General features: G+C 37.4%; 1 protein-coding gene across 9 annotated transcripts in view; it reads left to right on the top strand.

Moving 5' to 3' along the window:
- The window catches only part of PIK3C2A (phosphatidylinositol-4-phosphate 3-kinase catalytic subunit type 2 alpha), a 102,831-nt gene that overhangs the window by 24,326 nt on the left and 60,261 nt on the right, over positions 1-18,244 (top strand). For all 9 annotated transcript variants that reach the window (XR_014267912.1, XM_082476505.1, XM_082476504.1 and 6 more), the window contains exon 2: positions 5,355-6,494. Coding sequence is in view for 8 of the 9 variants with exons in the window: in XM_082476505.1 (XP_082332631.1) it covers positions 5,421-6,494 (1,074 nt within the window). In the remaining variant the exon portion in view is untranslated. The remainder of the gene's footprint in view (positions 1-5,354; positions 6,495-18,244) is intronic.

Genomic DNA, 18,244 nt, shown 5'->3' with positions numbered 1-18,244 from the left:
CGCGGCATGCAGGATCTTTCATTGTGGCATGTGGGCTCAGTAGTTGCAGCGCACGGGCTCTCTAGTTGTGGTGCATGGGCTCAGTAGTTGCAGCATGCGGGCTCTCTAGCTGTGGCGAGCGGGCTTTAGAGCATGCAGGCTTAGTTGCTCCGCAGCATGTGGGATCTTAGTTCCCCGACCAGGTATCGAACCCTCGTCCCTTGCACTGGAAGGTGGATTCTTAACCACTGGACCACCAGGGAAGTCCCACCACTTGTTTATTCTAAACTCAACCACGTGATTTTTCAGTTTTAGTTGAATTATTAATAAATGAGTTCTTTCAGTCTGTTTTGTTTGTTTCAGAGTTTAGTTTCTCTGACAAAAGAAATGGTGTCTTAAGTTCTCCAGTCACTGATGCATTATGCATTCATTCAATAACTGTAGTATAAGTTTGAGAGTAGAGGGTAAATAAAATAAGAATTCATGCCTGCAGTGAAATTATAAATTTGCTAGTCATCTGGTGATAATTAACTGATAAATTGATATATATTATAGCTAAATAGCAGTATTAACTACTTCATGGTAGAATTAAAAGAAAATTTATTAATACAGACAGAAATAACCCTAGGATTGAGGAAGAAAGTTGGTATTTATAAAGGATAAGATATGTCTAGACACTTACTGATTCCACATAACTGTTAACATAAAAATATATTGTAGTGAATTAGCACTGCCTGGATTTGGGTTCTAATTTCGCCACTTGCTAGCTGCTATGAGCTTGGGCAGATTATATGTTTGTATACTAGGGATAATAATAGTAGCTACTTAATAGAATTTGTGAGGATTAAATTAGTTAAAATATTGCTTAAAGCAATTTTTGGCATATAGTATCTATATATCTTCAAACACAGGTCTATGTATAGATAGAGATATGTAGATATTTTCTAGAGTTTTAACAAATATTTAACTGCAGTCTTCATAATTTTATTTTTAGTAGTGGCATAATATTCAATCCATGGAGGTACCATAATTTATTTTTCTTTGAGATTCATTTTCATTTTAAAGGAGAATATTTATATTGTTGAACTCAAATAATTGTTTTTCCATTTTCTTAGGTATCTTGAATTTTAAGATTAGAAAGCATTTAGATGGGTAGCAGGACTGACTTGTTTTATTTTTGTCTGAGATTTAAATTTAAATTGTAAATGAATGTTAGAAGAAGCCAAGAGCTTTTAAATTAATTCACTTGGGTCTGCAAATAGTATCCAAAAGTTTAACTGAATAGTTTAATTGACCTCTTTTGAAGAATTTTAAAGCAGCTACAGCCTTGTGATCTGCACTGAGTTCCTTTATGTTGGGAAATTTTTGGCAGATGGTATACAATCATCATTCAAAAACAAGTTATATTGTCTTTCCCTGCTTGAATTGGGGGAACATTAGCATGGAACATTTCATTTTGAATGAGCATGTTGGAAGTTATTTCCTGCTAAATGTTTGTCATCAAGTGAAGTTTTATTTTGAAAAATTAATGGAGCATGTCAGTGCAACAGCCTTAGAAAAATAGCTGAGGCACAGGGTTACTTTTGGACAGCCGTTTAAGTCCTTTATTATTATCTGAGTATACATGCATAATAATCTTTTGGGAAACTGAAATACAGTATTTTTTTAAGGCCCCAAACTTTAAAATATGGTATTTAGCTGCTAACAGACAGCTGTTCCTGGCTACTTAGAGTTGTATTTACTTTAGCGTATACTACTTTGAGTTGGAACTAGGGATAGAGCAAGCAAATGTATTGGTGATGTATAAAAACATCACCAATATGTATAAAAACACCACAAATGAAACGACTCATTTCTCTCGTCATATATCCATACTCTTGTGCCATCTGAAATCCCTTCTCCAAGACTCCAATAGCCTTCATTCCCTCCTGTTAAAACACATGTTAATTAAATTAAGTTCCATATTTATTAAGCAAGGTGCTTTTAAATATAGTGGGGAAGAAAAAAATGAACAAACTAGGCTTCCCTGCTTAAGAAGCTTATTCTAGTCTGTTTCGGTAGACATACAGGTTACAGATTCTGTGTTAATCAAAATACTTTTGGTTATCATGGAAAAAAGTAATTTTAAACTGGCTTAACACAAGGAGAGGGATTTATTGGCTTACATAAATGAAAAGACTGGCCTTGGACATGGGTTGGATCCAGATGTTTAATGTAATATCTAGAATTTATCTAATTTATCTTAGCTCTGCTTTCTTCTGGCTTGGGTTCATTCTCAGGTAATATCTCCTCAAGCGGTGGCAAAGATGGCCAGAACAGCTCCAGGCTTACATCCTATCAGCTTAGCAACCTCAATGATAAGCTTCTTTTCCAAATAGTTCCAGAAATTCTGTAGTTAACTCTGGCCAGACTTGGATCTTCTGGAGTTGGGGTAGGGTCGAGGGGGAGTAAGGATGGTCCAGCTCAATTCAAAGTAGATGAAACAAAAGAAAGACAAGTGGTGTCCAAAAGTTATAGATTCTACTACCAGAAGAAAGGATGCTGAGCATGCAAAAACAGCATACAAAAGTTAAGATAAAAATTTTTAGTTGAGCTAAAAAGATAAATTCTGGTAGGAGCTGCTTAAGTAAAGCCTCAGACAGGAGACTGTATTTTGAATTGGGCCCTGAAGGACAAGTAGAATTTTTCTAAGGCAGAGTAAGTAAAGAAAGGACTTTCTAGGTCACTCATTCGAGAAGTTTGGCAGTGAAAGGAGAAAATTAAAATGAAAGCTACTGGAGTCTAAAGGGGAATGTTCAAATTTTTTCCCCTCAGTATGGAGAAAACTTGAGCATTTTTATGGTAGAGGAGCAGAAGCAAGTAAAGGAGAAATTGATAATACAAAGGAGGCAGTCATTCATAAAGAAGGGGAATTCAATAGGATTAAGGATATAAGTGGAGGGGGCATCCTTAGAAAGGAAAAGGGGCTGTTCATTCTCTGAGGATGTGTGAAGGAAGGTAGTAGTGGTAACTGTGGAGGTTAAAACAGAATTTTCTATTAAACATGTAAGGGGCTTCAGTTTTGTTTTCTAAAAGTAAGAAGAAAAGGTTTATCAGTTATCTATTCCTATGTAACAGACCATTCCAAAATGATTTTGTGGGTTAGCAGTTTGACTTGAACTCAAGCTGGGTGGTTTCTTCTGCTGGTCTTGCCTTGGGTCACTCATGTGGCTGTGGTCATCTCAACTGTGGACAGATGGTCTAAGATGGTGTCTGCACTCACATGTTTGGTGGTTGATGCTGGCTGTTGGCTGGATCTCTTTCTCTTTGTGCTCTCTCATCCTATGTGAGCATTTACATGGCAGTGGCTGCACTCAGGGAAGGAAGAGCTGAAGTAGTTGGGCCTCTTATGATAGGCTTAGAACTCTCACAGTGTCAACTCTTTCACATTCTGTTGGTCAAAGCAAGTCACAAGGCCAGCTGAGATCAAGTAGAGAAATAAGACCCCACCTCTTTATGGGAGGAACAACAAAGTCGCATTGCAGAGTGGGTGTATATACGGGAATGGGAAGAATTTGTACCCATTCCCCCCACCCAACATTTTATTGTGAAAACTTTCAGTCACGAGGCCAAGCTGAAAGAATTTCAAAGTGAATACCCACATATCTACCACCTAGATTCTACTATTAACATTTTCCTATACTTTATCATTATTTATCCATGTATCATCCCTCTATCAATTTATCTTATTTTTGATGCATTTCAAAATAAATTGTAGATGTTAGTACTTTTCTCTAAGTACTTCATGCATATTTAGCAAGTCAGTGTTCAGTTTTTTCTTTCCATAAAACATTTACATACAGTGACGTGTACAAACTTTAAGTGTACATCATGCCTAGTTTTGCAGCCTGCCAGGGAAGGGAAAAATTTGGAATAGCTTTTCAGTGAAATGCCTCAGAAACTCAACTGTAGTTGTATAAAAGAATTGCAGATGATGTCTTTCTTGACTACCTTTCTTCATGTCCTCATCACTAATAATTTTTTCATTTAGTATACCTCAACACTTAGGATTTTCATTTGTGTTACATTAATTTGAATTCACTTTGGACATTTCCCTACATACTTTCATTAAGCATTTATTGAGCACATATTGTAGATAAGCACTGTACTAGAAAAAGGATGTAAACAGGCGCTCTCTTGCTTTATAGGTATTCAAACTAGGTGTATCTCAAATCAGATCAGATTAACAGTAGATGCCATTTATTTAATGCTTATGCTTAAGGCCAACGATAGACACTTTTAGTTGCATTGTTTCATTTAATCCTTTGTAATTTAGGAAATAGATACTTTTTCATATTTTAAAAGTTAGGAAACTAGGCATGTGGAAAAGTTATCACTTGCCCAAGGTCTTACAGCATCATAAATAAAGGTGATGTGACTCCAGAACCCACATTTAATCCCTGTATCGTATTGATTAGAAGCAGGAAATGTGCCCTCTGTTGCACAGTAGATAACTAACCCTTTAATTGGTCATTTTGCTTCATAGGGTAATCTTGATCTGAATTAAGTGTTTATTTTAAATAGAGGAGTATAAATGTTTATTAACTGATCATGAGAAAGTTTAATAAACTATCTTCTAGTTTATGAATAGATACTTTAGCAATTGGAAAAGGAGAAATTTTAGTATCATAACTATTGATTTAACTGCAGATAATCAGAATAGAAGTGTGATCAGAACTATGTGACAAATTCAGCCATAATTTAACCTTTGAGTGGAGTATTACAGTTTCTTACAGCCTTAACACTTATCATATTATTCTAATCTATGTTACAGTATACATTTTTAAAATTTCTAGAATATTATAAGCCCTTAATTTTTCATATGATGATTTGATAAAATAATAGTTACTTGATTTTATTTACTAGGTGTTGAATACTTTTATTGCTAATTGGCTTTTGAGCAATTTTACAAATAGTAAAAGATTGAAACCATTTTGACTTGCTATTTGCATAACAGTAAACCGTGTCTGAACTCTTGAAAATTTGTGACTAGCACTTAAGCCATTTTATGCCAAGAATTCTGCCAGAAGTGCAACTGGTTAATGGCAGCCAGTGTGACAACTGAAGTGACAGCTTCTTGAGTTCATTTACTGTGTTAGCTTTCCTGTTAGGTCAGGGAATGGGATAAAGTCATGTATGTCTAAACATTTCTCTTAACCCAACAGTGTATAAGGTGTTTTAAAAGTGTTCCTTCACCAAGATTTTCCCTATTTCATTTCATTTCGTGGTATGTTTGTAAGTGACATTAAATCCTAAATCACATGTGGTAGGTTACAAACAAAACAAATTCATGTTTTAAAAATCTAATCGAGTGTTATATTTATTTTTACGTGCAGGTCTTGCTATTTTGGAAGCTACAAGAAAAAAAATAGATTGGAGAAGGTTTGGTCTTTTAAGTGGACATGGCTCAGATATCCAACAACAATGGGTTTAAGCAATGTTCATCTTCACATCTGGAACCAACAAGAACAAAAGATGTGGACAAAGAAGAAGCATTACAGATGGAAGCAGAGGCTTTAGCAAAACTGCAAAAGGATAGACAGGTGACCGATAACCAGAGAGGCTATGAGTGGTCAAGCAGCACCAGACAAAAAGCACAAGTTTATAGCAAACAGGATTATGATCTCATGGTGTTTCCTGAATCAGATACCCAAAAAAGAGCAGTAGATATTGATGTAGAAAAGCTTACCCAAGCTGAACTTGAGAAACTATTGCTGGATGACAGTTTCGAGACTAGAAGAACACCTGTATTGCCAGTTACTCCTGTTCTGAGCCCTTCGTTTTCAGCACAGCTCTATCTTAGACCTGCTATTCAGAGAGGACAGTGGCCACCTGGATTATCTGGGCCTTCCAGTTACTCTTTACCTTCTGTTTACCAGTCAACTTACAGTAGTAAACAGACTGTATTCCAAAATGGCTTCAATCCAAGAATGCCTACTTTTCCATCCACAGAACCTATATATTTAAGACTTCCAGGACAGTCTCCATATTTTTCATATCCTTTGACACCCACCACACCCTTTCATCCACAAGGAAGCTTACCTATCTATCGTCCAGTAGTCAGTCCTGACATGGCAAAGCTGTTTGACAAAATAGCTAGTACATCAGAATTTTTAAAAAATGGAAAAGCAAGGACTGATTTGGAGATAACAAATTCAAAAGCTACTATCAGCAATCTACAGGTATCTCCAAAGTCTGAAGATATCAGTAAGTTTGACTGGTTAGACTTGGATCCTCTAAGTAAGCCTAAGGTGGACAATGTAGAGGTATTGGACCATGAAGAAGAGAAAAATATACCAGGTTTGCTAGCAGACGATCCTTGGGATGCTGTTCTTCTTGAAGAGAGAGCACCAGCAAGTTGTCACCTTGAAAGAAAGGTGAATGGAAAATCTCTTTCTGGGGCAACAGTAACAAGAAGCCAGTCTTTAAATATTCGAACAACTCAGCCTACGAAAGTCCAGGGCCAAATATCTCAGGTATAGTCTTTTCTTCCTAACTTCTCAAACTTAGTGTAACAGAGAATTCATATTTGTGTACATAATTTATTTGGTAAAAGAAATATTTTTTATGTTGAATCTTGTTTTCTTTATTCTTAAGTATACTGTGAATGTTAGATTGTGTGGTAAAGGATTAAATGTGTTTAGGCAAATTGAAAAAAAAATTTTTAATTAAAAATTAAAAAAAAAATTTTTAATTAAAAATTAAAAAAAAAATTTTTGGCTGTGGTGGGTCTTTGTTGCTGCACGTGGGCTTTCTCTAGTTGCGGTGAGCAGGGACTACTCTTTGTCGCAGTGCACAGGCTTCTCATTGCAGTGGCTTCTCATTGCAGTGGCTTCTCTTGTTGTGGAGTATGGGCTCTAGGCACACGGGCTTCAGTAGTTGCAACGTGTGGGCTCAGTAGTTGCGGCATGTGGGCCCTAGAGTGCACGGGCTTCAGTAGTTGCGGCGTGTGGGCTCAGTAGTTGTAGCGCACAGGCTCTAGGGCGTGCGGGCTTCAGTAGTTGCGGCGCGAGGGTTCAGTAGTTGTGGCTTGTGGGCGTAGTTGCTCTGCGGCATGTGGGATCGTCCCAGACCTGGGATCAAACCCGTGTCCCCTGCATTGGTAGGCAGATTCTTAACCGCTGCACCACCAGGGAAGTCCCAGGCAGATTGAAAAATTGCTTACTATTAATATTATCTTTTCTAGGATTGTGAATTTTGAAAACCTATAATCAAGGATCTGGCTTTCACTGATAGGCATTAAAAATAATTTTTATCTGTCTCTCCTTGTCCATTCATTATATGTGGTCCTACTTTCTTTTCCTTATTGCCTTTATTTTTCAGGGTAAATAAGTAATTTTGGTTTTTAACCCCATTATAGAAATTCTCATGTATATTGTTTTGTTGTTTTTAACCATGAATGAATGAATGAGTAGAAGAAAGGGAGGGAGGGAGGAGGGGAGAGAGGAAGGAAGGAAGGAAGGCCCCAGAGAGATGGGAGAAAAGCCATTTAAAGGACTCTCTTTAAACACCTGTATTGATACAAGTGAAGAAAAGAACTGTAGTCTATATAGCATAGTTGCTGAGTCCGTATAGTCTTACTGTCTGGAAAAATTAGTTAAGGGTGCCTGAGACAGGATGTCTTCTCTTAGAAGAGAAGCAGCAGGGTTTAGACTTTTCCTTTCCATATATAGTATACCACTGAAGATTTGTATTTTGCTCTTAGGGTATCTGTGGATTCTAGGAATGTTTAAGCCTCATTCTTACCTTAATGTGAATCATATCATTCAGCTAATTAGATCAGCATTTGGCTACTCTTTAGGCACTGAGATTCAACTAGCATTTAGGGGAAGAGAAGCAAATTTTGCATGATTTGGATGGGTTTATGTTGAATTGTTGATTTTTAAAAGCCATTTTAGATGTCTTGGGAGAAAAAAGCAGATATTAAGAAGGTTAAGAAAAAAGGATGAGGATTTCTTTGGATAGCACGATCAGAACCCAGAAAAATCTTAACCAGTGCAGTGTTTTCCAAATGTATTTTGACTACAGCTCTCCACTAAGAAATACCTGTTATTAAGGTCTCTTAAGCTTTTCAGTACTGTTTACAAATTTAGTAACAGAATTTCTTAACACCTTTCAATTTAAAAGTCACAGGTTAATTTCACAGTTTAAATTGGAATCATAAATATTTATTCTAATGTCAGATTATTTTCTCTTAATATTCTATGTCATCTTGTCATGGTTTTTGTCTTTGTATTTACAAATAACAGTCATTTCCTAAAGTATTTGAAAGGAGAAGGGAAAACTTTAAGCCAAATCAGGAAGTGTGGGCGGGGGGCTTATACCTAGTAGTGGAGCTGCTGGTTATTCTATGCTTAGCTTTTTGAGGAACCAGCAAACTCTTTTCCATAGTGGCTGCATCATTTTACATTCCCCCCAGCAATGTATGAGAGAGTTCCAGTTTCTTCACATGCTTGCCAGCACTTGTTATTTGACATTTTTTTGTATTATAGCCATCCTGATGGATGTGAAGTGGTATCTCATTGTGATTTTGATTTGGGTTTCCCTGTTGACTAGTGGTGTTGAGTATCTTTGCATATGATTATTGGCCACTTCTATATCTTTTTGGAAGAAATGTCTATTTGTCATTTGCCCATTTTAAAAATTGGGTTGTTCATAGCAGCTTTATTGATAATAGCCAAAAAGTGAAACAACCCAAATGTCCATCAGCTGATGAATGGGTATAAGCAAAAGCGGTATGTCTGTACAATGGAATATTATTCACCCATACAAAGGAATGAAGCCCTGATATATGCTACAACATGGATGAACCTTGAAAACATTGTAAGTGAAAGAAGTCAGACACAAAAAAACATGTATGATTCAATTTATATGATATGTCCAGAAAAGGCAAATCCATAGAGAAAGAAAGCAGATTAATGTTTGCTGGGGGGTTGGAGGAAAGAGGGAATGGAGAATGATTGCTTAATGGGTACAGGGATTTTTGGGGGGGAGGGTGATGAAAGTGTTCTGGAATTAGAACATTTCAGTGTTCTTACCATAGTGGTGATGGTCACATACCATTATGAATGTACTGTGAGCCAACAAATTGTACATTTTTAAATGGTTAATATGGCAGTTTTTATGCTCTATGAATTTTACCTCATTTTTTTTTTTAAAAAGGAAGACACTGGTCCCCCTGATCCTCCCATCCTGCTCAGGCCAGGTTACTGCTGGATTCACATTTGGGTCAGTGTTCCAATAGAGAGATCCCTCTCTAACTGTGGATCTCCTTTTTATGGATTTAGCATGAGGGCATGGTGTTTGACACCATGTAGTCTGGATTAGGGGTATCAGAAGTAGTTTGGGAAGGGCAGCTGCCAGTAACTGGAGATCTCAGGAGCTAGGGAAAGTTGCAGTCTCTGCTATCAGGGAAAAAGAAGCCCCTGGTCCTAAAGGTAGCTGAGTTTAGGCTCAACCCTCCCATTGGTAGAAGGCAGAGCCCCTGATTGTCCAGGCAACCCAGAGTGAGCATCCAAGTCACTTTCAAATAATCCTCCTGCTCCTTGCATCACACCTTCATGTGTATGCATTTGCACCTCTACAATATATGCATTGTAGCCACAATACATAGATTATCTTGAATTTAATAAAATATTTATAAATGACTTTGGTTTATTTCATTATCTCTGTATCTCTAATTCTAACTTTCCCAGCAGTGGAAATTCATTTATTCACTAAGGGAAATAGATTATTCCAGATGAGCTGAAATTACCATTCTAGGTGAACTCTGGTTATCATCTTAAACAAGTTGAGGTTTCTGGGTCGACCAGAATTACTTGCTATCAATGATCCAAGACTGGACTCAGAACCTAAGAGCTACATGCTTTTTATCTGTGCTGTAAATGTTCAAACTGAACTCTTCTTTTTTTTATAATCACTGAGAAGGTAGAGAGTTCCTAAGAATCCTATGAGATCAGAGCGACCCATACCTATTTCACAGTTGAAGAAACTGAAATGTGAAGAAGTTAAGGAATTATTAATTTTTTCATATAATAATGGTAATTAGTTAAATGAACTCATATTTTAGAGATATTTAAGATGATAACCACAGTTATCTAGTTTAACCAACTTTATTTCATGGATGAAGAAACTTAGATCCAGAGGGTGACTTATCTCCAACTAATATTTTCTTCTTCAATTTCTTTGTAACTTAAAACCTGTAGCATAGATTGCCAGTGCTTTTGCTGCAAAACACTTGCTTCCTTTCCCTGTTGCCCTCTATAGTTTAGACTGGTGTTTTCTCCACCCCTTTCCTTTGGTGGGGGCAGGGCTGTGATACTCATTTATATCCCTTTCATTGTCTCTCTGCATACATCTTTTCCTACTCATTTTTAATATTTGTCACAGTATCATCTTGATATTTTCCCTATTTGGGGTGCTTTCAGAAATCATCTTGCAGGACTGATGAGGATAGGTAGTTTCCTAAATATAGAAAAAAAGTTCCCCTAACAAGATCTGGGAAATCAGATCACATGGGAGTTGCAGAGAATTACTGCTTGCTCAAGACTCTAGGAATTAGGCTTCTAGGCAAGTTTTAGCAGAAACATGTTTTTAGATTTTGTTTAAAGTACAGGGGGAAGGATCAAGGAGTAATCAAATTGGTTGCGAGAGACATGAGTCAAAGCCAGGTAAGCAAAAATAACATGACTTGATCAGCTGATCAATCAGAGATGGGAGCTAGATTACTACCGTGTACATCAGTAGCTTTACTAAATGGCACAGTGTCTGAATTGAGGTGGCTCAGGCTCCTTAAAGGAGTCTAACTGTGGCATGGCTGAGGAGGTATGTAGTTGTTGATCATTCTGTTATACTCTGCTCTTTTATTTTTTTTTATTTTTTAATAAATTTATTTATTTTTGGTTGCCTTGGGTCTTCGTTGCTGTGCGTGGGCTTTCTCTAGTTGCGGCGGGCGGGGGCTACTCTTCGTTGTGGTGCGTGTGCTTCTCACTGCGGTGGCTTCTTTTTAAATTATTTATTTATTTATTTATGGCTGTGTTGGGTCTTCGTTTCCGTGCAAGGGCTTTCTCTAGTTGCGGCAAGCGGGGGCCACTCTTCATCGCGGTGCGCTGGCCTCTCACTGTCGCAGCCTCTCTTGTTGCGGAGCACAGGCTCCAGACGCGCAGGCTCAGTAGTTGTGGCTCACGGGCCTAGTCGCTCCGCGGCATGTGGGATCTTCCCAGACCAGGGCTCGAACCCGTGTCGCCTACATTGGCAGGCAGATTCTCAACCACTGCGCCACCAGGGAAGCCCTGCGGTGGCTTCTTTTGTTGCAGAGCATGGGCTCTAGGCACGCAGGCTCAGTAGTTGTGGCATGCGGGCTTCAGTAGTTGTGGCGCACGGGCTCTAGAGCGCAGGCTCAATAGTTGTGGCACATGGGCTTAGTTGCTCCGTGGCATGTGGGATCTTCCCGGACCAGGGCTCGAACCCGTGTCCCCTGCATTGGCAGTCGGATTCTTAACCACTGCGCCACCAGGGAAGTGCCCTCTGCTCTTTTAAAACCCCATGTAATAATTATGTTTGAGCACTACATTCTAAAAGGGACCAGTGGTAGACTAGAGTGTGTCTTGAGAAGAGAAGACTACAGTGTTCAGGATCTAGAAGCTATGCTATTTAAGGAACTGTTGAAAAGATTGGAGATATTTTGCCTGAAGAAGAGAATATTAATTGGAGCTAATTCACACTCTGAATCTGAGTTTCTTCATCTATGATATAAAGTTAGTTTGACTAGATAATTTCTGAGATCCTTTCAGGAATAATATTTAAAGTTTGGAAAGTTGCCCTGTAAAAGAGGAAGTTGACTTTTTTTCTTTTAAAGTTTTATGTTTGGGACATAGGTTCTCAAAGCAGTTCAGGAAGTAGAATACCTGAAAATCATGGTATTCTTGTAAAAAAAGGTGAAATAGTTATGTTCTAAGTTTTCCAATACATTAAGTGCGTTGCTTTGTGCAAATTAAGTAGTACTTTGTGCTAGATTTTAATAGACAAGTGGTAACAGGTGTAAAAGTTAAAATAACCTTTCATAGAAAGCTTAAAATTATGCAAATCCTATTCGTTTATATTTTTCTCTATGAATTGAGAAATTCAGTTTAGTAACTTAGTTTTAAAATTCATTGTCCCAAAAAGTAGAACAAGGACCAATGGGGACTAAAACTCAAAAGAGGCAGGTATACAGTTAAATACCAATAAAGGAACTTATAAATAGCCATTTAGTAATGGTTCCTCTCAGGTGGTCAGTGCCTAGTTATTGGAGGTCTTTAATCAGAGGTTTAGTGTGCACTTGTTACAAATGCTATAAAAAGATTTTTATTTTCAAAGAAAAGTTCTAAGCCCTTTTATTAACACTAAAATTTCATCATTTTGTTTGTGTACAAGAAGATAAAGTTTGACTTGATTTAGACCAAAAGGGAGAGGTAAACAGAACACTAATAATAGGCTGATTTAAGAAGTCTGTGGCACAAACATTGGCATGGAACTTCTAATTTTTCACACACCATTCATCTCTATTTAAAAACTTTTCCCTGAGGTTCAGATTTTTTGTTGGGAAATAAGATTGCAGTGCTATTCTTTATAATTACTTTACATACTTAAGTATTCATTTCCTGTAAGAATTTTATGCTTTGTGGTAAAAACTCTGAAGGGTGTTTTTCTTCTCACTCAGCAGTCTTACTTCCTATTTCCTTCTAGTGTCTTTTGTTCATAATAATCTAAATACTTTAGTTCAAATTTTTGTTTCCAAAACCAGGAAAAGGCATAGTACTTAAAACTGTCTTCTGGCAATTTAAGTTTAAATCACACTTTTAGTTAATAGCTATAATTTAGCTACTTTGAATAGATCCCAAAGATTTTAGTAATGAATCAAATTATTTTCATAGAATTGGTTTTACAAAGTTCTGTGGCTATTGACTCTTTCTAAAAGTTGATTAACACTATAAACATGTATATCCCCATTAGCACAATGTCTAATGTTAATTTTAAAGGAGAGGTAACGTTGAATAAAATGTGGTTTTTTATTGTCTAGCTGAATATAGTATATTAGTTGAGTAGATTACTGAAGTCTCTATAAAATTTTGGTAACGAAGTAACCAACTTTGTCCTGAAAAGCAACTGATATGTTTATATTTAATGCTTAAAATACATTTATTGAAAACTTGGTGTTCCATCTAATTTCTGGGGTAAGATGGCATGAACCTGGGACTTGTTTAGGTGTAAAGCTTTCCCATATTCTTATAAATGCTTTATAGAGTATGCACTGATAAGTTTTTGTGAATTATTGCAAACCTGCATCACTTTCCTTAAACCCTTAATTTACCCTTTCCACCTCTCCTTGACCTCACTACCTTTTTTAAAAATTGAATTATAATTGACCTACAACACTGTTAGTTCCAGGTGCACAACATAATTTAGTGATTTGGCATTTCTGTACATTACAAAATGATCACCATGATAAGTCTAGTTACCATTTGTCACTATGCAAAGTTATTACAATATTATTGACAGTATTCCTCATGCTTTACATTTATCCCCATGACTCATTTATTTAGTAACTGGAAGTTTGTACCACTTAATTTCCTTCACCTATTTCATTCCCCCACTCCCACCCCCTGCCCCTGACCTCCCCTCTGTTCTTTTTCTCTTCTTTTTTTTAAAAAAATATTTATTTATTTAGGCTGTGCTGGGACTTAGTTGTGGCATGTGGACTTCTTAGTTGTGGCATACGAACTGTTAGTTGCAGCATGCATGCAGGATCTAGTTCCCCCACCAGGGATCGAACCTGGGCCCCCTGCACTGGGAGCACGGAGTCTTACCCACTGGACCACCAAGGAAGTTCCTCCCCTCTGTTCTTTATATCTATGAACCTGTCTCTGTTTTGTTATATTCATTCATTTGTATTGCTTCTTAGGTTTCACATATAAGTGAAATCATATGGTATTTCTCTGTCTGACTTATTTCACTTAGTATAATAACCTCTAGGTCCATCCATGTTGTCCCAAATGGTGAGATTTCTTTTCTTTTTTAATGGTTGAGTAATATTCCATTGTATATATATACCATGTCTTCTTTATCCATTCATCTGTCAGTAGACACTTAGGTTGCTTCCATATCTTGGCTATTGTAAATAATGCTGCAGTGAATATAGGGGTGCATGTATCTTGTCAAATTACTGTTTCTGTTTTCTTCAGAAAAATACCCAAAAGTGGAATTGCTGGATCATATGGTAGTTCTATTTTTAATTTTTTGAGGACCCTCCATACTGTTTTCCATAGTGGCTGTATCAATTTACATCCTGCCAGCAGTGCACTAGGGTACCCTTTTCTCCACATCCTCACCAGCACTTGTTATTTGTTGTCTCTTTGACAATAGCCATTCTGACAGGTGTGAGGTGATACTTCATTGTGGTTTTGATTTGCATTTCCCTGATGATTAGTGATGTTGAGCATCTTTTCATGTGTCTGTTGGCCATATACCTTCTTTTGAAAAATGCCATTTTTAAAATCAAATTGTTTGTTTTTTTGATATTGAGTTGTATGAGTTCTTTGTATATTTTGAATATTAACCCCTTATCAGCTATATCCTTTACAAATATCTTCTCCCGTTCAGTAGACCACCTGTTCATTTTGTTGATGTTTCCTTTGCTGTACAAAAGCTTTTTAGTTTGGTGTAGTACCATTTATTTATTTCTACTTTTGTTTCCCTTGCCTAAGGAGACATATTCAAAAAAATATTGCTAAGATTGATGTCAAAGAGCATACTGCCTGATTTCTTCCAGAAGTTTTATGGTTTCAAGTCTTACATTTAAGTCTTTAATTCATTTTTTTAAAAAAATTAATTAATTTAGTTTTGGCTGTGTTGGGTCTTCGTTTCTGTGTGAGGGCTTTCTCTAGTTGCGGCAAGCAGGGGCCACTCTTCATCACGGTGCACAGGCCTCTCACTATCGTGGCCTCTCTTGTTGCGGAGCATAGGCTCCAGACACGCAGGCTCGGTAGTTGTGGCTCACGGGCCTAGTTGCTCTGCGGCATGTGGGATCTTCCCAGACCAGGGCCTGAAACCGTGTCCCCTGCATTGGCAGGCGGATTCTCAACCACTGCACCACCAGGGAAGCCCTTTAATTCATTTTGAATTTAATTGCGTATATGGTGAGAGAAAGTCCAGTTTGATCCTTTTTCATGTAGCTGTCCAGTTTTCCCAGCACCATTTATTGAAGAGGCTATCCTTTTCCCCATTATATATTCTTGCCTCCTTTGTCATAGATTAATTCACCATGTAAGTGTGGGTTTATTTCTGGGCTGTCTGTTCTGGTCCATTAATTGATGTTTCTGTTTTTGTGCTGGTACCATACTGTCTTGATTACTGTAGCTTTGTAGGGTAGTTTGAAATCAGGGAGCGTGATACCTCCAGTTTTGTTCTTCTTAGGATTGTTTTGACTTTTGGGGGGGTCTTTTGTGTTTCCATCCACATTTTAGAATTGTTTGTTCTAGTTCTGTGAAGAATGCCATTGGTTTTTTTTTTTTTTTTTGGCTGCGCTGCACAGCATGTGGGATCTTAGTTCCCTAAGCAGGGATCGAATCTGTGCCACCTGCAGTGGAAGCTCAGAGTCTTAACCACTGGACTGCCAGGGAAGTCCCGCCATTGGTATTTTGTTAAGGATTGTATTGAATCTGTAGATTGCTTTGGGTATTATGGCCATTTTAACAATATTAATTCTTCCAATCCATGAATACAGTATATATTTCCACTTGTGTCATCTTCACTTTCTTTCATCGGTATCTTATAGTTTCCCGAGTACAGGTCTTTTACCTGTATTGGTTAGATTTATTCCTAGGTATTTTATTATAATATTTTTGACACAACTGTAAATGGGATTGTTTTCTTAATTTCTCCTTCTGCCAGTTCTTGTTAGTGTATAGAAATACAACAGATTTCTATATATTAATTTTGTATCCTACTGAATTCATTTATTAGGTCTAACAGTTTTTTGGTGGCATCTTTAGGTTCTCTGTATCATATGTCATATGCAAACAGTGACAGTTTTACTTCTTCCTTTCCAATTTGGATTCCTTTTCTTTTTCTCGTCTGATTGCTCTGGCTAGGACTTCCAATTACCTTTTTTTTTTTTTTTTAAATAGTGAGGTCAAGGTTATTCTTTGTATGCACTTGCCCACCTCAGATTTATTTGCCTCTTCTTTCTGGTTTGGAGGGAAGAGATATTCCTTCTCTTTTCCCAAACTTAACTCTTTCACCTCTTTTCTTGTTCCTGTCTCCCCAAAGTATTTTTTACAATTATTCTTCAAAGTGGAATTTGTACTTATTGCTTTTCCAGTTCCTCAGCATCCTCTCTTGTTCCTATTGTATTGCAGAAACTTGTTTCTGGTAGTATGAATACTAATTGCCAATCTAGTGACCATACTCACTGTCCATCCTTATTGCTTCATTTGCAACAATTGACCACGTTCCTTTCTTGAAACTTCTCTTCTGTTGCCCTGGTTAAATCTACTTCCTAGTTTTCCTCCTGTAATCTTTGAATCGTTTTCCTTGTCTAGTTTCTAAACATAGGCATTCCCCCAAGGTTTTGTTTTTGGTTGTTTTCTAATATATCTTATCTGTTCTCTCTTGGTCATTGCTTTATTCTTGAGGCTCTGAGATAGAGTTTGAAAGCTACTGATCTAGACTCCTTGGCTGTCTATGGTTGAGATGCAGTGATGATTAATTTTATGTGTCAGTTTGACTGGGCTATGGGGTCCTCAGACATTTGGTCAAACATTATTCTGGGTATGTCTGTAACGATGCTTCTGGATGAGATTAATATTTGAATTTGTAGACCGAGTAAAGGCAGATTGCTCTCCCTAAAGTGGTGGGCCTCACCCTAACAGTTGAAGGCTTGAATAGAACAAAAGGGCTGACCCTACCACCAAAAAAGGGGAATTCCTTCAACTTGACTGCCTTTGAGTTGGAACATTGGGGTTTTTTCCCTGACTTTGGACTCAAACTGAAACATCGGCTTTTCCTGGGTCTTGAGCCTGCCATACTCAGACTTAGAACTATACTGTCAGCTCTCTTGGGTCTCCAGTTTGCTGACTGCAGGTCTTGAGACTTGGCATCCTTTATAATCAATCACATGAGCCAATTTCTTATAATAAATCTCTCTCTCTCCATTCATATGTGTATAAAGAGATGTCCCAGCTTGATGTCCAGTAGGTGCAGTCCATTATGTATCCCTCAGCCTCCTGAAGAGACTGTCTCCTGTTGATGGAACTTGGACCCAAAGTCCATTTGGTTGGGATATTGCTCTGTCAGTGATCCTGATGGATGCTGACAACAATTAGCAGAGAGAAATTTCCCTGTAGAAAAGTGCAGAAATTGGATGATTCCCAGTTCTTTGTCTTTAGCTCTGGAATAGAATTTTGTAATAGAGTATTTCTAGATGATGACCAAACATCTACATGGATTTCCAAACCCAAAATATTTACTAGAGAGCTCAGTGTCTTCCCCCACAAACCTCTTTGTTTCATATATTGGATAATGACATTAGTGATTTTTTCTTATTATCATTTGCCTCTTTCATTCATTGAAAAATATTTGAGGGGACTTCCCTGGTGGTCCAGTGGGTAAGACTCTGCACTTTCAATGCAGGGGGCCCTGGTTGGGGAACTAGATCCTGAATACATGCCGCAACTAAGAGTTTGTATGCCGCAACTAAGAAGTCTGCATGCCACAACTAAGAAGCCCACATGCTGCAACTAAAAGATCCCACGTGCTGTAATGAAGATCCTGCATGCCACAACTAAGACCCGGCAAAGCCAGGTCTTAAATAAATATTAAATAAATAAATAAATATTTTTTTTTAAAAAAAGAAAGGCTCTTATTAAAAAAAATAAAGAAAAAAAAAGAAAAATATTTGAGGACAAAATGTGTGGGGTACAAATATTAACCATTCACAGACCTCATCCTTAAAGAACTTGGGTTAGAAGGGGGAGACAAGATGTATGTGCATATAACTGCAGTATGTAATAGAAAGTCGTGAGTGCTGCATAAAAGTTTGTGCAAGATCAGTGGAGGAAAGAGATGATTTGATACTTAAGTTGTTTTGGAGTTTGAGGAAGGGATCAGGAGCAAGAGTTGAGGGAGTTGGTGTGAAATTAAAAAAAAATTCTTTTTTGGTTCCAGAAAGAGTGGAGAAAAACAAAAA

The sequence above is a fragment of the Balaenoptera physalus genome (genome assembly GCF_965194825.1).
Source record: "Balaenoptera physalus genome assembly, chromosome: 10".
In the NCBI taxonomy this organism is placed as follows: Eukaryota; Metazoa; Chordata; class Mammalia; order Artiodactyla; family Balaenopteridae; genus Balaenoptera; species Balaenoptera physalus.
This window is presented reverse-complemented; position numbering and strand designations above follow the sequence as displayed.